This window comes from Eumetopias jubatus, unplaced genomic scaffold (assembly GCF_037043125.1).
Source record: "Eumetopias jubatus isolate StellerSeaLion01/CBP00866 unplaced genomic scaffold, mEumJub1_p1.0 scaffold_3, whole genome shotgun sequence".
NCBI lineage: Eukaryota > Metazoa > Chordata > Mammalia > Carnivora > Otariidae > Eumetopias > Eumetopias jubatus.
In genome coordinates this window covers 159,458,175-159,483,255 of record NW_028274809.1, presented here as the reverse complement: position 1 = coordinate 159,483,255, position 25,081 = coordinate 159,458,175, and the positions used below count along the sequence as shown (strand labels likewise).

General features: G+C 34.2%; 1 protein-coding gene across 2 annotated transcripts in view; it reads left to right on the top strand.

Moving 5' to 3' along the window:
* Window positions 1-25,081, top strand: part of DACH1 (dachshund family transcription factor 1) — a 424,105-nt gene that overhangs the window by 173,822 nt on the left and 225,202 nt on the right. For both annotated transcript variants that reach the window (XM_028107845.2, XM_088021853.1), the window contains exon 2: window positions 5,187-5,302. In XM_028107845.2, the coding sequence (XP_027963646.1) occupies window positions 5,187-5,302 (116 nt within the window). The remainder of the gene's footprint in view (window positions 1-5,186; window positions 5,303-25,081) is intronic.

Genomic DNA, 25,081 nt, shown 5'->3' with positions numbered 1-25,081 from the left:
AGAGGTAGAGCCAGTAAATTGGGAGAGCCAGTATTTGAAGATTGAGTTATCAAGACAATACCTGTGTGGCCAGAAGGCCACAGTACCACAGCAGTTCTCTTGGAATTTCCCTAAAGCTCTGTGGAAAGTAATTTAAATATTCAAATATTTTACAATTCGGTTCTCTTCCCTAGAGACAAACCCGCTGTTAGTGACTAAGACCGCAGTAAAGGTAAAACACCAAACCCATCAATAAGAGGACCTAACCGAACTATAGGTCACGGAGGATAGAGGAAAGTCTTGTTAATAAATAAACCTTCTAACTTCCCCTCTGCCAGGAAGTTATGTATAACTCCAAGGAGAGGTTCTAGTGGTCTTATTCTTATTCTGGAAAATTCTTATTCAAGCGTGAGTGACTTGACGATCCTTCCAAATCTTTTCTTCCAGTCCCTTTCGTTCTTTGAGTATCTCAAAACTGTGCTCTCTTCTAATTGTAAAGTAATCCTCAGTAGGGTGTTAGTTGATGGCTTTAGGGTGTTACTACCACCAGGGGTATTTGCATTTTAATGGAAGGCTTTAAAAGATCTTAAGGCTTCAAGACTGAAAGCAGTAAATCTCTATTGGCGGAATTGGAGGCAGTGTGATAGATTGGGCAGGAGATATCTGGGGTGAAAGAAGCCCACTGGGTCTATTCTAATCACAGCGTGAACTAAAGTGTTCCTACTTAGTAGCCTGACTTCCACTTCCAGAGTGAGGGCAGTGAGGACAGCTCCTGTGGCCTAAATAATAAAGTACTCTTAAACAGTTGCATTTTCTTTAAAAGCAAAACAAATTAAAGGGCTAAAACTTTCAAATGTTAGTTTCCTTTTCCTTTCCCACTTTCTCCATGGCATCTTGCTTGCGATCTCTCAGTATCTCTGTGTTCTTTCTCTGGACCCCTGATGTAATTTTTAAAAAAAAAAATTTATTTTATTTTATTTTATTATGTTATGTTAATCGCCATACATTACATCATTAGTTTTTGATGTAGTGGTCCATGATATGCAGAATATAAGCACACAATTGGAATTTTCCTGGGGGGAAGGCAAATGAACTCTTGTAGATTCATGGAGCAAGCTACTTTCACCCCAAAATTCTTTTCTAACATGCAGTGCTCCATTCAGTATGTGCCCTCTTTAATACCCATCACCAGGCTAACCCATCCTCCTACCCTCCTCCCCTCCAGAAACCTCAGTTTGTTTCTAAGAGTCCATAGTCTCTCATGGTTCATCTCCCCCTCTGATTCCTCCCCTTCATTTTTCCCTTCCTGCTATCATTTTCTTTTTTTTTTTTTATGGATACAACTTTAATGCTTCTGCAATTATATTTTAGAACAGAACAGGATGGTTTCATGGTTTCATGGCTTTTTTTAAAATTTTTTTATTGTTATGTTAATCACCATATATTACATAATTTGTTTTGGTGTACTGTTCCATGATTCATTGTTTGTTCATAACACCTAGTGCTCCATGCAGAATGTGCCCTCCTCAATACCCATCACCAGGCTAACCCATCCCCCCACCCTCCTCCCCTCCAGAAACCTCAGTTTGTTTTTCAGAGTCCATCATCTCTCCTGGTTCGTCTCCCCCTCTGACTTACTCCCCTTCATTCTTCCTCTCCTGCTATCTTCTTCTTTTTCTTTTTTCTTAAAATATGTTGCGTTATTTGTTTCAGAAGTACAGATCTGTGATTCAACAGTCTTACACAATTCACAGCGCTCACAATAGCACATACCCTCCCCAATGTCCATCACCCAGCCACCCCATCCCTCCCACCCCCCACCACTCCAGCAACCCTCAGTTTGTTTCCAGAGATTAAGAATTCCTCCTATCAGTGAGATCATATGATACATGTCTTTCTCTGATTGACTTATTTCGCTCAGCATAATACCCTCCAGTTCCATCCATGTTGTTGCAAATGGCAAGATTTCATTCCTTTTGATGGCTGCATAATATTCCATTGTATATATATATATATATATATATATATATATATATACACCCCATCTTCTTTATCCATTCATCTGTCGATGGACATCTTGGTTCTTTCCATAGTTTGGCTATTGTGGGCATTCCTGCTATAAACATCGGGGTGCACATACCCCTTCGGATCCCTACCTCTGGTGTAATTTAGGATTATCCTGACACTCAAAATTCCAAGCTTTTGTCATGCCTTAATTTTCATTTCCTGGAAACTTCGAGACCACTGGAATGGATGAGGTAGGATACTTGAATTTTGGGGAAAGGTCTTCCTAAGTTGGATTAAAACTTATTTAAATACATAAAGTGAAAAAAAGAAAAAAAGAAAGAAAATAAATATATATAGTAATCCGGGCACTGAGTTAAGTTTTTAGGACACAAAGATATTTTACACACTTTCTGCCATGTATGCTGGAGAGTAAAACAAATGCACAGATTACTACGATCAGTGCAGAGAGAGCTATAATAGGATTGTTCACCATGGGTTATCATGGTGCATAGAAAGCATACTAACTAGAAGTGGTTAGTAAGAAGGATAGTTAAAGTTTAGCCAGGTGAAATGGGGATGAGGTTGAGTTGGTGTAGAAAAGGCCTTGGTGGCAAAGGAGGCAGCATCTATAAAGGTGGTGTAATGGGAGACCAAAGCAACTGTGACACACTTCATTTAGGGGGGCCATGAATATAAGAATAAAATGGTGAGATTGGAAAAGTAGGCAGGGGCCAAGCATTGGAACTCTTTGGTGCCATGGTAAGGAGTGTGAATCTTATGGAGAACTACTGATATTTTTAAGCAAATGGAAAACATGAATCAAATTTGCATTTTAGAAAAATCCTCTGAGATCAGTATGGAGTGTTGTCTTGACTCTGGACTCTAGGCTTTATAGTGGAACGAAGTTGGAGGTGGATCTTAGAGGAGTTCAGAAGGCTGTAATAGTAGGTCAAATAAAATGAAGGAGTGACCTGGAAGATTGAAGTAGAGATAGAGAAAGGAGAATGGATCAGAGAGACATCTTCATTGGGACGATATTTGAGTGTACAAGGCGGGGGTACGGGGGGTGGGGGAGAAACAGCTGAGTCCTGGATTTTAGGCTTAGTTGGTTAGGTGCCATTTTGCTGAACCAGGGAAAGAGAGATAGGTTTTAATGGGGAAGATGCTGAGTTCAGATTTGGACAAGGTGAGTTTTAGATTATTAAAGAACATCTAAACAGAGATTTCCAGTAGACAGGCATTAATCTGTCTGAATCCCAGGAGGAAGACCTAGGCTGTAGATATACATTTAGCCATTATTCCTTAGTATCTCAGGGGTGTCAATAGCAGGATTACTCAGGAAGAATGGAGACTATCAGAGGGCTGTTGATTAACTCTAGGCACATAACAAGAGTTAAAGAAACAGCTGAAGATGAAGAATAATAATGACAAATAAGAATAAATAGCCAGACAGATACTATAATATGAGGGAGAATGTCCTTATGGAATAGCAAAACAAACTCACAGTCTCCTTGCTTTTGGTTCAAAGCCCTTCAGGATCTGGCCCCAGGCAGTAAATCTAGCATTATCCCTCTTCGCTCCTCATCTTTCTTGACCTATTTTGGCTCAATGGAGATAATCTTGCACATTCATACATTGTCATGTTTCCATTCATCTCTCATATTCTCACTGGAGTGCACTTTTCTTCCATTATTTTCCTCTCTATGCCTACCTAACTCATCCTGCAGAATACTCTTCTAATGCTTCTACTGCCATGAAATCTCATCTCCCTTCCCTCAACATGGAAATATCATCATCTAGCCTAATCTCCAATTAGTGTTCAGATTGCAACTTTCTTATGACACTTAGCACATTCTGGTATGCTCCATAGTTATTTATGCACCAGATTGTCCCTCTTAGGCAAGAACATAAACTCCTGAAGACTAAATAACCCATTCTCCCAAATTAATCTCCACAGTGTACTGCTTTGAAAACAGCAAGTGCTTAATAATTGTTAAATGATCACATATATTACTTACACTAAATAATAAAGGCAAGATCTTTGAATCTTCTGATGAGGCAAAGGATCTCATTTGGGCCTTACATGGAAATGTGAACTTATGAAGGCTCTTTCTGGTGATTCTGAGATGTCTAGGCACATACTGCCCAGATGATGGAAAAACATTTCACAAAAGCACATTCATGGTAGAGGGGCAGAAAGGAGAAACATAATGCTAAGTGTGTTTGTTTCAAGAATTGCTAAAATTATATTCTTCATGTTATATGCAAAAATTGTAAACACTTAACCTCCTTTTCACCTTGTGCTTTTAAAATTTTAAAAGTTAATCTCATGCAATAGGCATGTAAAGGACAAGTACTGCTAAAACACAAACACAATGTATTTTTATTTATCCTAAAGGCAGATATAAGATGCTATACTGGCAGTTTCTCAACGACGTCCTGCAAATAATCCTAAACCCTTCCAGTTTATTTTAGTGGATTAAAGTAAAGCAACCTAGTGGGGCTGTTCATTTAAATAGAATAGGGTTAAATGATAACTTGACTTATCTTTTAAATGACAAAAAATAAAGAAATTGCAAGACCTTTTCACACATTAGATATGTATTGTCATTTATCATCTAGATATCAGGCTAGCAGTGCGAAGTAATAAAACATATCATCGAAAAATGTGCTATAGGTCTGAATCACTCTTTCATTCCACCTCCCAGCTAACTGTAGTATTAAATCAAACAAGCAGAACATTTCCTTAGGCAGCCATTGCCTTTTAATTTCCTGAAGAACCTTAAAATATCATTCATTACAAGTACTACACATATTTGGTTTTTAAAAGTCTCATAAATCAATAGCAGGCTGACTGTAATAATTATTACAAGTTAGTGCATAATTTTCGTGCTGAAGGCTGCATGCAGAACTTTAGCATATGCAAACGAGGCAATTCAAACTGTGTATAGATATTAATATGAAGAAGCAGGTAACGAGGTGCAGGCTATGAATTATGCATCAAGAGTGGCTGATCTTCAATGAGGAAAATGAATTCAGCATGTAATCTAATTAGTGATGGAAGTCTATTACATCTAACTGCAAAAGCAACCGTCCTTGAAACAAATTTATTTACAGTCCATGTTACCACTTGAAACAACTTTGAAATGATGTGTAAGACAACAGCTTAATTGTAAAAATTTTTTGTTTGTTTGTTTCAGTTCTAGACCTGGAAGGCCTCCTAAGAGGACTCAAAGTGTCACCTCCCCAGAGAACTCTCATATCATGCCACATTCTGTCCCTGGCCTCATGTCTCCTGGGATAATCCCACCAACAGGTAAGAATACTACCCATTTATACCAAAAACATTAAAAGTCAGCCAATGTCATAGTTCTTATATATGTATATGTATGTTTACATAGATATTTATACCCATCAATTGTGTTTTGTGCACACTAACATTATGTTACCAATGAGAATTTCTTGCAAAACTGCATTGGGGTTATCATCATTTCTTTATTTAAAATAAAATGAAAGAAGCTAAATCGAGCACAGTGCTAGGAGTGATTCTAATTAATCCTTTCACTAATTTCAAACAAATTATTATCCCTATTTTCCTGGTAAGTAACCAAAGCTAGGAGAGAATCAAGTGACTCTCCCAAGGTCAATTAGCTTGTAACTGTTAGTGGTTATTCAAATCCAGGTCTCTGGATTCTAAATTTACGTTTTCATTCATAAGAACTCTGAAATAGACTGAAATGCATCCAAACAAGACAGTAACTATGTCAATAAAATATCTCCTATTTTTTCAAACTACAGTGTGAATACATTTCCATTAGAAACATCTGAAAGATGTTCACTTCTGGAATTTTAAAAATGTGCAAGAAAAAAGAATAGTCTTGACTGCATAAGTTCCATACCACAAACAACTTTAACAATGCACTAGATACGAAAATAACTCATTTGATTCTACCCCTTGGATGTGTTCATCGAGGCTTTTATTTACTTACGTTTGCCCACTTTCCATGTTTCATCTAAACCAATGAGCAAATTAAAATAATTATGATGATTTTATTTGTATTCATTCTTACCATCACCAGGAGATTATTGAGGAGATATACATATGAACACAATTGCCATGTAACACAAACTGATACAGGAAGGATAATCTGGCAGGATGAGGAGAGAGTCTTCCTCTTTTCTCTGAATTCCCATATCAGTGTTTTCTTTTATTTTGTAACATTTCTCTTTCTCTATGCTATGATACCACTATGGATAATCTGATTTCATATTCCAAATTTGGTAGAAAGCTCTTTGAAGGAATGATTATTTTAATTCAACTTTATTTTTGTGAGAATGCCTGAACAGTTCTTTCACCTTTGTGGACCTTTATCAAACATCTGTTGAGTTGAATTTCAAACCATTTGTTGATTTTATATATTTAATCTTTTTCCAGTAAGTCACCATGGTATATACTTAACAGCAAATTATTTAAAGTGCCACAGAGAGTTGTATTTTTATGCTAATTTTGCAGATGAAAAATTGAGACATAGAAAAATGAAATCAATAGCTGAAAATGACCCAATTACAGAACGGGTATCATCATTTCCATTTGTTTAATTAGTCGTGTTTCTCAAGTGATTGAATCCTACTGGCTGAGATTCTAATTCCATATTTGAGATTCAGAAAAGAAATAGGCAGTGCTTTGCTAAATTTAACTGTTTTTATTTAGATAAAATTTCCTGATCTGAAAATTTGGCGATTTTTTGGTGCCACATAGGTTAGATGTAACTAAAATCTTAACTGTTCATATTTTATGCTTGAAAGACTCAGGTGTGCTAGAAGAAAGAATTGTTGACTTAATTAACTTCTCAATGAACTGTGTTATGGGGATTTTAAAAAATCATTTTAATAATCATTATTCTGTATTTGAAAAATTTGCGTTGCCGTTATCTTATGGATGAAAAGTATTTTAGGTTGTATTCATATTAAGATAGGGAAGATCTGGTTCCAAATCATCAACATCATCAACATTTAATCTTTTAAGGGGAAGACAATAAATAGTTCATTATCAAAATAGTGAAGAAATAAGATGATTTCATCACAGTCTAAGTATAGCAACACCTCACATAGTTAACAGCATCATGTAACTTTAGGGTAAGTAAAGTTTATAAATGATGATCATATGCCAAAACTGAAAATCAGAATATTAAGTTATTTTCCATAGACTCCTTTCTGAAATATATAATTCCCTGGCTTGGTGAACAGAGACACTGAAGATAATTTAAACTTGACTCATTATTATGGACATTCATTTTTGAAGTAGGATCAATTTCATGTATTTCAGTTGCTGTGATGTTCTTCTCAAACATGTTTTGTTTGTTTGCTTGTTTGTTTGTTTACTTTTGTTCTTCCTAGTATGTCATGAACCCAGAAACCAGAATTTCTTTCAAGCTTGTTAAGCATTATATTGAAAAAGACCTTAAAGAGTCATGTTCTAGAAAAGGATGAGGAAATAGAGGCTCATCAAGAGGGTAAAATGAATTGAAAAGTAGGTTTTGAACAGCTCAGTGCTCTCTAGAGCCCAGTGAATGACTTTAAGACATGGGGAGCATGACCTTACTATTACCTATTTCACTTACTTTCTTTTTTATTTGTTTGTTTTAAGTTTTTATTTAAATTTTAGTTAGTTTACATATAGTGTAATATTAGTTTCAGGAGTAGAATTTGTTTGTCATCACTTAAAAATAATAGCCAGTGCTCATCACAAGTGCCCCCCTTAACACCCACCACAACTTTAGCCCACCCCCCACCCTCCTTCCCTCCAGCAACCCTCAGTTTGTTCTCTAGAGTTAAGAGTCTCTTATGGTTTGCCTCCCCTCTCTTTTTTTTCCTTTCTCCTATGTTCATCTGTTTTGTTTTTTAAATTCCATGTATATTTCACTTACTTTCAACTTTCAGAGATTACCCAAAGATTTATACCTGCCAGGAATTTGTTGCACATGAATTCTGTTATCTTAATATAGTTGATGTGATTGCTTTTTCTGCACAAAATTTTTCTAGATGGAGAAGTTTAGATTTTAGTTGAACACAGACTAATATTTCCATCCTTTGGATTATTTACTCACTTTAAACGTTAACTGGAAATCCAATGGCCTTAAAGAAATCTTATAGTTCTCAAAAGTGTGTACACTTTTCTCCCAAGGAGAACTTAGTGTATTCAGGGAATATGATTTACTATGAATATATAGAATTTTATGTCCCAGGACTTTATTTATATTTGCTACTTTCTTTTCTATATTCGTGACTTCTTAAAAAAAAAAAAAACACACAGTTTTTTCTTTCTAAGATGGGGAATGTGAAGTGTGTTATTTTTTTAAACTTAATGAAGAAGTTACATATCAGTATTGTTGATATTAAGCAAAGTAGTTTGATGGTTTCTACTATGTTTTTAACCTGTGGGTTTGGAATTTTTAAAAATGTATTTCTAAGAGTCTATAGTTATATCAGTATCTTTAAAAGGCCTGGAAATCATGTTTCCAAAACTAGTAAAACAAACAAACAAGCATTTAATCCTCAAGAAAACAAAGAAAGAAAACAAACAACCCCTGTCCTTTCTAAGATTTAAATTGTAACCTACCTGTGAACATTGACCTGTACTTTTGGACTCACAGTGTTACCATTTGAAAAGTATAAACAATGCAAATCTACCTTTGACGTTGCCAAAATTGGTCCTGTGAAAAAGAAAATTTATTAATTTTGACAAATTTATAAAAATCTATCAATTTGTTCTTAATCATTCCCTCATGTTTTCTTTTCAAGAATTGAACATTGGAATTAAATGATAATCTTTCCTGGAGGCATCTGTTTTCTCAGGAAAAAAAGAAGACTATCTTTATGTTTGTTTTTTTTTTTTTAAGTATTTTCCCAGCCCTAATATTATGTACTTAGGTATCTATAATTAAAAGAAAAACTTTGAGATTGCTTATCAAGTTTTTATTTGTTATTTTGGTCGCTTGAGTGGGCTTGTGTGTAACCTTAGAAGGGGGCGTGGACAGATGGTGATAATTTCCAAAATTTATGGTTGTCACAGGATGCCATGGCAACCAGAAGTGGAAGTTAATGAAAGAAAGAAGGCTCTTTGTAGAGTCTTACAACGCAATGCCTCCTGTAGTGCTCTCTACATTTATTTGGACTGAGTACATGTCATAAATCATTTTTGATAACAAATACCAGTTTGGAATAAATTTATCCTAGCAACAGAGTTCCAATAACATTCATACTTTTTATAGAATTGTGTGCATTTTACAATTAAGGAAAGAGTTATGTAGGAATTCTAAATATTCCTTTCTTGTGCCAGGAGTGCAATTTGGCTAGTGTATTTGGCCAACTTCCTGATTTTTATCTTTAGGGCAGAATGCAAACTAGTTTTGAAATATAATTTTATATAAATATTAAGAAGTAACTCGGTGAGTCCCAAATATTTGCATTTGACTTAGAAAAAAACAATTTAAATATACGCAAACTGAATGAATGATTTATAGATTTGCTTCTTGAATGTATCTTTCTCACTGTGACCTTGTAGGCACATTACCAATATGCATTCAGGATAAAGAAAGCATTTGTAAATATACATGCATTATGCTTAAAAAGTAAGAACTTCTAAGTGCAATTTTATCATTTTGGAAAAAATACTAGACCAGGACAATGTTAATCCAGAGTTAATCCCATTGAAACATTCTTTTCTTAAAAAACAAAAAGATGATAGGAAAGTATTCTCATATGTATTTATAATTCAAAGGAGTATATCCAAAGTTTATATATTTTTATTTTTCTGGGTAAATGCTACTAACTAACCGGCAACAACATTTGAACTACCTCTTTTTGCAATGTCAGCATTTGTAACATCTTAAATGCATTACACATTTCCACTTCTGGGGAGAAAACTCATAGTGTGGAAATGTGCCTTGTATTTTTAGAAGTTTATTAAAACAAATGCATTGTATTCCCTGGGGAGACTCACAAGTAAGGAAAACTGAAAAATGCACAAGTAAAACAGCCATGAGTGGATTGATTGTCTTCACTAATAAATTAAACATAACAATCTACTGAATGCTTTACTCAAAGAGTAAATATGATAGAAACGATTTAAACCATTAATGTTATGTAGTATGTGTATGCATGCATTTTCATACATTTATATGGGGTAAACGTTTGTGAACTTTAATCACTAGACATTTTGAGGCTAGTGCATTTAACTTATCAGTGTTTAATGCATGTTCCCTTTATGTTTTTCTTGAAGGGAAAAAGAAAATATCTTTTTTTTTTTTTTTGAAAGGCCAGCTTAAACACTAGACTTCATCATATAACTTAATTAATTTTAAAACTTTAGGTGGATACTGTGTTAGTTACTTGGGGCTGTTACTTGGGGCTGCTGTAACACATTATTCCATCCTACTTAAGTAAATGAAAATTTGTTCTCTCATAATTCTGTAGAAGTCCAACATTGGTATCATTCTGCCAGATCAAGAATCAGCAGGGCCATACTGCCTCTGGAGACTCTTGGGGATCCTTTGTTCCTTGACTCTGAGCTTCTAGTAACTGTCAGCATTTCTTCTTGGTTGGTAGTTCCCTCACTCGAATTTCTGCCTTTTCCTGTGTGTGTGTGTGTGTGTGTGTGTGTGTGCAGGCACAGGTGTATACAATTCCGCCTTTCTTGTAAGGACATTTGTGAACATATTTAGACCTCATTAGATAATCCGGGCAAATATTCTCATCTCAAGATCCTTAACATAATCACGTCTGCAAAATATCTTTTTCCATAGAAAGTGGCATTCATAGGTTCCCTATATTAGAATATGGGCATAAATTGGGGGTCCTATTAGCTTACCACTTCTGGCAAGTCACTGGGTGAGGTACTCTGAAGGGCCGAAGCGTGGTGTTGTAGACATGCATTTGGGAGATTTTTGTGATTTTTGTTCACTGTGGTATCCCAGTATGTAGACTACTGCTTGCCACAGAGTAGATATTGAAAATAAAATATTTGTTCAGTGAATATGGCTAACATATGTTTAGTAAAGGATTTCTGAGATGAATTATTATGCTTACAAGTTGCAAATTTAAACAGTGGTGTTACATAATGTACTTTAAAAATCCTGTTAAGCATGGTTAGACTCCAGATTAAAGACTCAGAGGGTAGAGCCTAAAGGAGGTGTACTAAATAAATGGAGAGCTTTAATTTGTTTGTTTATAGGTTATGATGGCTACATTTAAGTATTATCATCAACACTTGATGAAATTTATATCTCCAAATTGATACTCTAGAGAAGCAATATTTATGGAAATAAAATGGCAACATAGAACTCATTAGTCTTTAAAATTCCTGCATATTATATACTATATCATACTGTTCTTAAGGATTGGAATCCTCATTGTGCCCACAGTATCTTGATATAGAATTAATTTAATACATATATGAATAAAATATAGCTCACAATTTAACTAAGTGTACATACAGCTTTGGTATGAAGAACTATATAATAAATATATTTACTTTATCAAATTTGTAATATGTATTAGAATCAAGCATTTCAGTCCAATCACAATATGCCCCGGGTCTATTACTTGCATAATAGAAATTCATAAATGTCTTTTTTTCTAAGCTTTTAGAGCAAAGATCTGTTATTTTTAGATTTAATTAAGTAACCACGTATTACTAGACTTCTGGACAGGCCTCCCATCTACTTAATTTAGAAGAAAATTACAGCCCTTTCTTCCGTAATTTGTTTCTCTCTTCCAAGTTTCTATTGAGTTCTGTGTTCTTACATACCTACACTGGGCCATAGTATGTGTTTTAATCTACTTACACTTCTCTCAGTAGATTTGAAGTAATGAAGTTGCTAGTATCCATAATTGACTAATTGCAAGGCATTATTTGCTTCTTTTTTAGTAATATGATGCCTCCCTTGACAGAAGAGAAGTTTACTTACATTAAGAAAAGCAAATCAGATTTGAGTCAACTTTTGATTATGGTAGTGGATGGTGTGTGGATTAGTTGGGGCTTTGTGGACTATCCATTTATTGTAAGATTCTCAGACAGTGTTCTAATCCCTTGGTTATGCAGTATGATACATGTCTTTTATTGCTCACTGCAATTTCTTGCCCAGTAAGAGATGCTGTTACTATCTTGGTTCCCTCCCTAATCAAGAGAGCTAAGAAATAAAAATATTGTTCATTCAGGAAAAACAACCAATTCTGCTATAGATACACCTTGAATATTCCTAAAGGTGCTGTAGAACGAAGTCATGTAAAACAAGATAAACAATTATTTGTGCAGTCTTCTTCTCTGTCTTTGATAGACTTTCCTTTCTGAGGCTAACTTCAAACTTCAACTCCTTCCCTTAATGATGTGCTCCTGATTTGTTATTAAGAATTTAACCATATCATGTTGGACTTTTAAAATATTTTCTGCATGCATTTTGGGGATAATTTTTACAACTTCACACTCTTCTGTATAAAGAAGTAGATTTGCTTATTGAAAGTATTGACAGGATCAAACATTTCAAGAGAACTTGACAAATGTCAAAAAGACAGCAGTATTAATAAAGTCTTCCATTCAGTCTCCTAAAACATTCATTGCCCTGGTCATGAATGAACTTAAGATCTGATCTGAAAACATTCTGCTTTATAAACACCTAAGGATTTTATCCGGCTATGTAATCAGATAAACCAACATTGTGATAAAACTCCTGAAAGCACTAATATAAACCTAAGCTTAACTGAATAGGAATATAAAGTCCAGATAGACAGACCATTTTACTCAACATTTCAGATGACATCTGGGATATTATGTTCAGTCATGACACCACAATTTTTAATAGGATCTTGACAAACTGGTGAGGCGTTATGAGACTAGTCTAGATGCTAGGCATTTGGAAATGTTGGTGATGTTTAGTCTCTGAAAGTGGATGATAGACTCGCATGGTGCTCTTCTAAAGACAGAAATCTAACTAATAGACAATAATTACAGAGAGGTCTGCATTGGCTTCCCTAAAAAAGAGCCTCGCTACATGGAGAACTATCTAAGAGTAGAACCTATTACTCATAAAGCCTTAACTTTCCCTACTGACAGAAGAGTTCAAGCAGAAAAAGGGATGAAAAGTTGTTAGCCATAGTTTTTATATTTAATTAATTTTTATAGGATAGTTTTCATGGTACAAAAGAGTAATAGTTTGAAAAAGAAATTATCTCCCTCCCTGACTTCAGCCATCCATTTCCTAACTTAGTAATCACTGTTAGGGAAATTTGAAGGTAATTTTGCACTGGAGGGAGGTAGATCGAATAAGATTATCATTCCCTTCTAATTATAAAACTTGATGATTCTATTTAATTTTACTTTGAATTATTCTTCCAAACTTGACATGGATCCTTTCTAGTTAAAAGATATCCATCTTTCTGGATGGATCATTTCTGGATCCATCTATTCTTATATATTTTTATTGTTTTAAAAATTGTTTTAAAAAACTACTTTTGAGATGGATGCTTCATATTTACAGGTTATCAAACTTTTTGTTACATGTTCGTTCATGGATGGAATAGTTAACTCATGGGTAGAACAATGACTAGAGTAAGCTAGCAAATACTTTTTTTCAGTTGAAAGAAATTTTTAAATGCTTTTTCCTCCTTTGTTCTCTTTGCCCCTCTTTCACAAGTACTCCATGAAGGGGTACATAGCTGCAAAATTAATAGGAGGAAATGGCAATCCTATGGCCATGGTAGGATTTGGAACCAGGGGTAGAAAAAATAGTATTATTTTAACGTAAAGATCATTACAAATGGTAGTAGAAAGACATGAACTCTTAAAGGGATTTAAATGAAAGACTTTGGCCTTTACCACAAATTACTTTGATTTGACTTTCCAATTAAAAAAAATAAAGTCCCCAGGGACGCCTGGGTGGCTCAGTCGTTAAGGTTCTGCCTTCGGCTCAGGTCATGATTCCAGGGTCCTGGGATCAGGCCCCGCGTGGGGCTCCCTGCTCGGCGGGAAGCCTGCTTCTCCCTCTCCCACTCCCCCTGCTTGTGTTCCCTTTCTCGCTGTGTCTCTCTCTGTCAAGTACATAAATAAAATTTTAAAAAAATAAAAAATAAAAAAAATAAAAAAGTCCCCAAGAGAGGAGTCAGTTCTTAAAAATCATAGGACTTTTCCAACCAGCCTACTCTTTAAATATGTAATAATTAAGTCAAATGTTTTGATCCTTCATTGATATACAAGAATGTTTTTATTACATCAAAATTATTTTTCTCATTGAATTGCCATGAATGTCAAATGATAAAATTTGTAGTACCATTCTGAAAATGAAGTTGAAGTATTATTGCAATTGAACTGGCTGATCCAGGTGTTATTATTACTGCTGACTTTCTTTCCTTCCTTCCTTCCTTCCTTTTCCTCTCTCTCTCTTTCTTCTTTCTTTCTTTCTTTCTTTCTTTCTTTCTTTCTTTCTTTCTTTCTTTCTTTCTTTCTTTCTCTTTCTTTCTTTCTTTCTTTCTTTCTTTCTTTCTTTCTTTCTTTCTTTCTTTCTTTTTCTTTCTTTCTTTCTTTCTTTCTTTCTTTTCTTTCTTTTCTTTCTTTTCTTTCTTTTCTTTTTCTTTCTTTCTTTCCTTTCTTTCGAGAGAGTGTCCACACAAGTAGCAGTAGGTGGGGGGGAGAGCAGAGGGAGAGGGAGAGAGAGGATCTTAAGCAGGCTCCACACCCAGCACAGAGGCCAACACGGGCCTTGATCTCATGACGCTGAGATCATGACCTGAGCTGAAATCAAGAGTTGGTCGCTTAACTGACTGAGCCACCCAAGTGCCCCTTATTTTCTATGCTCACATCAACACCACTGGATTTAAGAAAAAAATGATAACTTTAAAAAATATAGAGCTTAGGTTTAGAAAGTCTCAGTTTGGCAAATTATTCAAATTCATACAAATGTACTCTATAGAGTACACTAAAATTTGTTATTACATGTTTACTTTTCAGGACTCAATGACAATGAGTTCTTTTTATAAATTTTTATCTGTGAGCAGAATAAGCTTTATGGATATGAAATGTCATTGGTACTGTTATATGTTTAAACTGTGATATTTTGCTTTCAGAAATATGCATACTACAAATGGTAGTAGACCTTAAAAATGGAGATTGCTCTGAATTGATTACAGCTGTATGCTGTGCTATTTAATTGTTGGAAATGAATTGACATATACTGTAAACAATGAAGCTGGTTTTCAAAATGATAAAACTGTAACCTAATTCAATAAATTGAATCAGATTACACAAACACTTTTGCACTTCATTAAGGAAGTAGTCAGTATAATTAATGTGAGAGCTTTTTATCATGTTCACTTGTTGATATATGGCTAAGGATGTATACACAGTAGACTAAACTCTTTCAAGATCTTTGTGCCGTTTTACATTTTAACTAAAGCTGCCAGAAGCCTGATTTGTAGAGAAGGCCACCATGGATTTAATTCTTTTATCTTTGTTGGTATTGGAATATAATGGGTAGGTTTTGATTCTTTTTAAAGGACAGGTATTTTCCAAACAACATGGTATTGTGATGTTGCTCCTCCTAACCTAGAACCGAAAAATCTGGCTTTCATTCTCTTCAGCACTTGCTAGCAGTGTGAGCTTGACCAACACTATCTGTCCTCAACTGTTCAATTATCACAAGGTAGGTACTGCTACCTCAGACGTCATTTTAGAAGAGAAAAATGCTAAGAGACTTGTTCAAAGCTTCAGTATTATGTGATAGAGTTAGTTTGCAGTTCAAGTTTTCTGACTGCAGTTTACTGGTTATTTTCCTACATCAAGCTGCCTTTTGAAATACTTTATCATCCACAAACCAAACATCATAAGATCTGCCATATCTCCTACTTGACAGGACTTTGTGAAGAAGCTAATGTAGCACAAAATGCTCTGCAAAGTCTTAAAGAGCAAGATGTCATCTGATATTTAGTTCTATTATGATGATTTTCAAAACAGGACTTATGCCTTGTTCCAAACAGAATACCAGTTATATATCTCTCTGAGCATAGCAGTTCTGGGAATAATGGGCCCTTTCCCGTATTTATGGCATCAGATTATAATCATTTCCTCTGTTTTTAAAAAAATTGTTTTTGTTTCTTCCAATTAGCTCCAATAAAAATATTTTTCACCCAATAAAATCCTCTTATGTCAATGATTACTTTTTGATCATCATGATATATATATAATTTTATGATTCATAATTTCCTATGTCAGCCCTTTGATGGAAGACCATTTTATCAAACATATTCCCATTAATTTTCATTTAAGAAGTGCAATGATGAAAGACTATTTTTCTAAATAGGTATTTTCTAATGATTTGAGTCTGCTTCCTGGGAGGTAAGGATATGACTTAAAGAAATAGTGTTGAGTTTTTAAGGATTAAAAGGGGTGTCAAACTCTTTGTCTATTCCACAGTGCTATGAAATTATAAGTTGCTATTTTGGGTTAAACTTAAAAATGTGATGCTATATCACCAATATTCTCTTTAAACATGTATACTGTTCAATATTAAAATCAAGTGTTTGGGGCACCTGGGTGGCTCAGTTGTTAGGCATCTGTCTTCGGCTTGGGTCATGGTCCCGGGGTCCTGGGATCGAGCCCCGCATCGGGCTCCCTGCTCGGCAGGAAGCCTGCTTCTCCCTCTCCCACTCCCCCTGCTTGTGTTCCCTCTCTCACTGTGCCTCTCTCTCTCAAATAAATAACTTAAAAAAAATCAAGTGTTTAATCCTTTAGTAATGCATGATTTCCTAGAAGTCAATTTTTGGGGTATTCTTTTGTCTATTAAAACATCTAGTTGGAAACTGTTTTCTACATGTGAAAACATAGCATTGTGAAGGTTTTCAAAATCTCCTCTTCTATTTGAATATCTTCATTCAACTTTGAAAGCAGGAAATGCCCTTTGTATTATCTATTACCTTATAGCACTTAACGAAATCCTTCTACGGAATTATATTCGGGGGCAGACTTTCAGAAGAATAGCATGGAACCATATTGAGTCAGGTGAATATAACTGCAAAAATCTCTAATTTCAAGAAAATTAATTTCTTAATATTACAATATAATAATATTTTGAAGTTATTTGAGCATGAGATTCATCTCATCAAATATAACCTTTAAGTTACTTATTGAATAAATTACATTTAAGGATACCATTCCAAGAGAACCCGTTACCATATGACCTGTCCATATGAGTTGTCTTTTTGATTTATAATGGCAATTGCTTTCTCGGCATGGATTTCATGACATAATAATATTCTATGAATTTTTGAAATTACAGTGAGCTTCACATCAATCATCTATAATAAAAGACTGTATGTATCAATGAGAGAGGACTATTGGAAGGTAAACATCTTAGAAATATGAACTTCCCCGAAATGCCAATATTGTTATTTTAATGAAACAGGCAGGCTGCTGCTTTTGAAATTCTCTAAATTGATCATAAAAGTGGTCAGCATCATCCCTCCCATTAGTGCACTATCTCATATTCTCAACAGTAATATTCACTTTCCCTTGAATGTGTCAACTGTCCATCCAGCTAATTTTGCCTAGACTGCTGTTGTTCTTGGCCTGAATTCAAGGAAATCTATTGCTTCTGGGGTTCCTGGGCATTAATGTCTTGAATTTCAGGATTATAATTAAACACATGTGACATGGACTACCATTATCTGTCCGTGTTTCTTTTATCTGTAAGAATCAGAGATATTGAAAGTGAGATCTTAGCAATGTGAAAAATTGAGTATGCTGCTGTGCTGTTTCTTTAGTGTGTCTTTACAAAATATTACTGAATATTTTGAGTTATAGTCTTCTACAAGTAAATATTTATTCCCATTCTATTTGAAAAAAAAATCTGTACCTAGAATTTGCTATCAGCAGCTACTTCCTTTTTTACTTAATCTCACTTAGTTTTGTTCCTAAAGCACCACATTGATAAAAGCATGTGTAATTCTTCCCTAATTTGACATATTTTTATGTTATCTTTTCATTACTGATCATTACATTTTCAACTGATACCTTATTTCTTCTATAAGTTAGCATGGGTTTCTTAAAGTGAAATGTGCATTTGTTAAGTAACACATTTGGAAATCTTATGAATACATTCAAAGAGAGCTTTACTTTTTAGAACACATTTTTAAAAGTTTATTCTAATTCATCTTAATCATGTGGCTTAGAAGAGCCATGGCCATATTGCAGATGTAAAACACACACAAAAAGAATATTTTTGCATGTGAAAAAATATTTGAAATTTGCTTCAAAATAGTTGTTTGAATTTATCTACATGGTACTTCATGTTACATGTTTCTCTTATAGGTATAATTGCAGTTAAAATGTAGATTTACTATAAGACTTTGTGCATATTATCCAACGGAAAGAAACAAATCTAACTTTCCAAATGCCTATACATTTTACGGACAAATTTCAACTATTTTTATACATGGAATCAGTATATATGCCTATAATTTTCACTAATGTAATCTTCAGGTGCTAGCTCAGTATATGGTCAAAACATTAATAAATTAAAAATAATTTAATAAATCAATATAGCTAATTGGTTAAAATAAGGAGGAGTACAAACACTTACTGAGTAACAACTACATGGTAGGAACTTAGCTAATTCCTAAATATGTAATATATTTCTCCTGTCAAATTATGAAGGAAGTATTCTTTATCCCATTTTCCATATAAATAAACTAAGGCACACATGATTTAAATAACTTGCTCAAATTGAAGAGAAGAGCTCACTCGGGGATTGAACTCAGCAATGGATAATTATAAACTCTATTTTCACTGTTCTGTCCATACTATTTCCAGGGAATGCAATAATTTCTTTAGATACCACCTATATTTTGAGCACAGTCGAAACAAGATGAATTGAAATAAAGTTACTTTTTTTTTAAGGATAGACACAAATCTTTACAGAACACTTCAAATTTTCATGAACATGCTTTTTTTTATTATGTTATGTTAATCACCATACATCATTAGTTTTTGGTGTAGTGTTCCATGATTCATTGTTTGCGTATAACACCAAGGATGTTCTGGTACATATTTAGTAGGTAGGTGAACAAGGACTCAGTATTAACAAACAAAAAGGAAATACATGTCATATGACATAGTGGACTTACACTTTCCAAAATGTTACAATAATAACTTAAGAAGTAAATTATTGAAATATAGCTTCAACATTTTGGCCAATTATATCAAACAGTGCTGCATTCAATACATGCCCTCTTTAATTCCCATCACCAGGCTAACCCATCCCCCCACCCCCCTCCCGTCTAGAACCCTCAGTTTGTTTCTCAGAGTCCATAGTCTCTCATGGTTCATGCTTAATTTGAAAACATTTTCACAACACAGCACAGCACCAAAATTTTTCATGTCCAACATATTGGACATAAATCAAATTCTTGTAGGCATTCTACTTACTAGTCTATGTTATAATATTGCCGTTGATGAAATTTCTCTGCTAATACTGGGTGGAAGCTTAAGTACTATTTAAAAAATAGTTATGGGGCACTTGGGTGGCTCAGTTGGTTAAGGCTCCAACTCTTGATTTCAGCTCAGGTCATGATCTCAGGATCATGAGATCAAGCCCTGTGTCCACGCTGAGCATGGAGCCTGCTTAAGATTCTCTTTCCTTCCCTCTCTCTCTCTCAAAAAAATATAATAAAAATAGTTATATTTTAAAGAGTTGAGATGTTCAGTGCCATGATTTGGAAGCTTAGTATAGGAGGCAGCAAAAAAGTAGAGTGAAATGTGGTGAAAATTATATTTTAAAACTCATGATCAAATTTAATTGCTTCATAAGCCACAATATTCGAATTTTAATTCAAACATAATTACAATGATAATTGGAACTTGGCTATCCCTTTATTAAGTGTTTGTGGAAAAATCTATTAATCCTTTTTTTTGACATTGAACTTTGCTAAATAATGTAATGTTAAGTGGTTAACAAGTTGTTTATGCTATTAAAGTATTTCTAAACTTTATAAATACTTAAGCACAATATAGTTTACCTGAAAGTACCAAGCATACTATTTTACTCCAAATAATTAAAAAAAAATAATCTCTTACCTTTTATTAATCATTCACTCTGGTGAGTCTTCATTTGCCTTATTCTTTATTTATAGTAAATCTCTGTGTTATTACTTATTCGTGTAATTGATAAATCACATGGTTGAAGTAATGTAACAACTGGCATCGAAGGGCAGTTTAGTGTGGACTCTGACTCCAAGAATTATAGAAGTACTTTTCACTATATTTTATCAAACATGGAACTGTTTGATATAATTGGCCAAAATGTTGAAGCTATATTTCAATAATTTACTTCTTAAGTTATTATTGTAAGATTTTGGAAAGTGTAAGTCCACTATGTCATATGACATGTATTTCCTTTTTGTTTGTTAATACTGAGTCCTTGTTCACCTACCTACTAAATATGTACCAGAATATCCTATGTCTTGCTACTTTTCAAAATGCAGTGAACTAGTTGTTTATAAATATACTGTAACCATCTCAGGATTATTTTAAAAGAAAATATGAATTCACAATTCCATCATAAGTATCACTCCAAGTTTCATATCAATCTTCAGAACCTAGTTTCTGATTCTTTCTTTTTCCTCTTTGCGTTATATCGATAATAACTGTGGGCACTTGAATTTTTACAATTTCACATTAAGATCTCAGTGAACAAAGAATAGAAATCATTTCAATTCTACATTTATTCTGTTATGCTGCTTCATCCTGTTTAAAGAGGGGGGGAGTTGTTTCTGAAATTCACAAAAAGTTTAGTCTTCATAGAAAAATGAAACTATAGAATTTTTTATTTTACATTGAACCTCAAAATCCAAATGAAAGATTTGAATATTAGGACCTTGACTTGACTCACCTCTGCTTAATTTTGACAGTTGTCTTAAAGTGAATTTAGTGTTTAATGAAATTTTCTGGACTGATAACTCAGGACCTGAAGGGAACAATTCTAGTAGTGAGAAAGTAATTTTCTGGCCTAATTACACCTTCGACCTCACTACAAAGTCTGTCAACAAAAGTGCCAGGTTTGATCATGATTTTTTTTGACGTGTATTCACCAATCTACTTCACACAGGAGACTTTTAACAATAGCATTTGGTATTTGCAACCTACCTAAGATCTGGGAATCAAACCTCAATGTACTGTTGCCAGTAAGCAATTCACTTAAATCCCTTTTAGATTTGAAAAATTATATGAGTATTAATGAACTTTACATATTGCTCTCTTTGGAAATCTGCATGGCTATATTATTAGAGATGACCATGCAAATCATGTCAAGTATTAACAAATGAATGATGAACTGGTTTAAAAAAAATGAACAACTAAAGTCTCTGGAATCTCTATTTCTTATCTATATTCACTCTAAACGCCTAGTAGAATTTGAGTATCTAATAGTTTGGAATCTATAGAACTGTGTTCTAAATTAAGGGGATGGGGTCCTTGATTAACCTAACCACTGAATATATTTATGCCATTGGCAATCCCCTTAGATTTCTGAGCCTCCATTTTCCTATATTTCAATGACGTAATAGTTTATGTTAATTGTTTAGTTTTTAACCCTTGAATCCTTTTTCCAATAACCCTTGGACTAGAGACATTTAACCTCTGCGTTAATCTGTCCATGTTTTTTGTTATGAACCCAAGTCTGATTCCCAAACCCACATTGTTAGCCTCTCAACCTAGTTTTTGCTTGCTCCTCTTCATTTTCTCCCTTTTCTTTCTTTTCTTTTTAAATATTTTATTTATTTATTTGAGTGAGAGAGAGCGAGAGTGCTCAAGCAGGGAGGGGGCAGAGGGAAAGGGACAAGCAGACTCCCTGCTGAGTGGGGTTCAATCCCGGGACCCCCATGATCAGGACCTGAGTCGAAGTCAGACGCTCAACAGAGTAACCCAGGTGCCCCTCCCTTTTTTTCTGAAGTTTTATTTAAAACAGTTTAAATGTCAAGAGTATTAATAAAACTTTGTGTTTAGCAGAGGCTAAAATCTGATTAGAGAAACAAAGTAGCAAAAGTTAACTGATTAATGTTCCTGAATTATTGTTTCTACTGTTTCTGATTTTAATTCTTCCATCTACTTTTCTCAGTTGGAGAGGTTACACACACACACAAACACACACAGATCGCTACTTTCTAAATAAGTAAGGGATATATAGTTATTAAATAAAGTATCTTAAACTCACTGCTAATCTAAAGTAAGTTTTTGTTATATTTGTTATCATAAAACATACTCATAACAATCAGAAGTCATTTGTGTAATGTATACTTTAGAAATGATCATTAATATATTCAACAGATATTTATCATGAATTTTAGGAGTTACAAAGATGAATGATATTGCCACTCAATAAACTGTAATTGAAGGCACCAGGTGCTAATTACCAAAAGAGCTATACAAAAGTACTATAGGTTTTCTAAAAAGGAAGTGAAAGCCAGAGGTTAAGGGGATGATCATTGTCATCATTGGGGAAAGTGGCTTTGATTTGACTTAAAAATTCATTTGTATAACACAAGTGTGTGAAAAATAAATTCAATAGCATTTTTTTGTGAAACAATAAAGATGGGTTTTACATTGTTCATAAAGAGTGATGTGACTGAAGATTCAAGTCAATCATTGGCTAATTAATGAGTATGTAATTTTCAGATCATTAGAGTATTAATAATTATCATCTATTGGGATTTATTATATTTTAGTTACCGAGTCCTCTTACATTTATTAGTTTATTTAATATCTATAATATGTCTTTGGGTAGTTATTATGGTTTCCATTTTACAGATGAGTAAATTTTGGCACTGATTTTTCTTGCTCTAGACCGTTAACCTGACTGCTAAGCCTGTCTACTTAATCAGTTATGCAACAGCTTTGCATGCTTTTCGGCAGCATTGTGTCCATTTAGGTTATTATATTTGATTATGATTTTTAAAAAATGTATTCACCAATCCATTCCACTCCAGATATTTCAACAATTACATTTGATATTTTTAACCGAAGTCCAGTTTTTTACATTTGCAAATAAAACCTCAATGTACTATTACCAATATGGTGATTCATTTAAGTCCATTTTAAACTTGACAAATTATGAGGGTGCTAATGAGCTCTAAATATTGCACTGTTTTGACAGCAGCCTTGCTTGCCTAGACCATTTCAACAGTATTGTATCCATTTATGGTTATTATGTCTTGAGGAGTCATGATAGAAAACAACTGGTCCAAATTGTGTAATCAGAACTAGAAGTCATTTTATTAAGATTGTTTGGAGGAAATTAGGATACTTAGAGAAGAAATGGGGCTCAGGGGAAGCATGGTCACTATCTTTGGGTATTTAACAAAGGATACAGATTAACTCTCTATTGTTCTAGAAGGTAGGACTGGACAAATGACTGTCATTCATGAAATAGAAAGACTTATGGGGGGAAAAAGTAAGTTCCAAACATTAGCTCATTGAAAAACCGTGTGTACTACCTGACTTTGATATCTTTAAATGCCTATTTAAATGCCTTGACTACTCTTTCCCAGGTGTGTTGTAGAGGGATTTTTGTTTACATTTAGGTTGATTTTATAAGTATTATTATTATTATCAGTTCTAAGATTCAATATGCTGACAAAATAAAAATAAGCTTAATTTCAAAAAGTCATTTCGCCTAAAACTTTTCATTTTATATTTTATTTTGGAAATATAGTCTAGCCAGTTGCACAAGCTTATATTCCTTTTCAGCATGATGTACAAATACTAGAGTTGCTGAATTAGTTGTTTGAAACCTGAAATACATAGATTTGATTAAATCATAGTTATACATATTAATTTGAGTAATTTTATACATGATTGTCTATTTGAGTAATATTTCATTAATCATTCTATTGTGCAGAAATAGCTGTAACATTCCAAGACACGTTTTAAGTAATGTTCATTCTTCTTTTCTGATACTTAAACTTATCTTTTGGCAGATGCAGGCAATAAAAGAATGAAAACAGTATATTTCACCTAATACATTACATTTAAAAGGTCCCAGGAAGTCAGTTTTGCTATGTGCTAAGGCATTTTCCAGTGATTAAGTTCAGGTTACTCAAGATACAACAGTGTAGCAAAAGTATGTTACACTTTATTTTTTATTTTTTTAAGATTTTTTATTTATTTATTTGAGAGAGAGAGAATGAGAGAGAGAGCACATGAGAGGGGGGAGGGTCAGAGAGAGAAGCAGACTCCCTGCCGAGCAGGGAGCCCGATGTGGGACTCGATCCCGGGACTCCAGGATCATGACCTGAGCCGAAGGCAGTCGCCTAACCAACTGAGCCACCCAGGCGCCCCAAAAGTATGTTACACTTTATAATAAACAATAAGTAAAAAGTTATGGAGAGATGTTTAAATTTATCTTTTTGTTTTTCACTCTTTAGATCCTACTCAATAGTGATCTTATGTCCTTTTTTATTATTATCCTCACTATTGTCCATAATTCTCTCCAAACCATTTTACATCCATCATTCGGTATTGGATATTTGCCCCTGAATTTCCTTTTGTCATTACAAACTTGTCAATGGCTAAAATTGAATCCATTATTATTTCTTCCATACCAAACTCGTATGATTTCTCTGTTTTTCTTAATGGTGATTTCTGGTTTTAAATAATCACACCAGCTAAAGAACTAAGAGGGTTACTATCACTGCTAAGGCCATCCAACATAACAAAAAGCAGCTGACACATAAAATAGAAAATTATTTTAAAGGTTCATTTAGAGTTCTAACGTATTTTTTAAGCATTCATGTATTCTCTATGAACTCCCAACAGCTTTTAAAGGTATCTAACAAAATGCCAATTCACAGTTGAGGAAATTGGGCCTCAGGTTTGCTGTTCGGGGTCAGAACATCTAGGAAATGGCGGAGTAAAAACTGGAAACCAGGGCGCCTGGGTGGCTCAGTTGTTAAGCGTCTGCCTTCTGTTCAGGTCATGATCCCAGGGTCCTGGGATTGAGCTCCGCATTGGGCTCCAGCTCCGCATCAGGCTCTCTGTTTTGTGGGAAGCCTGCTTCTC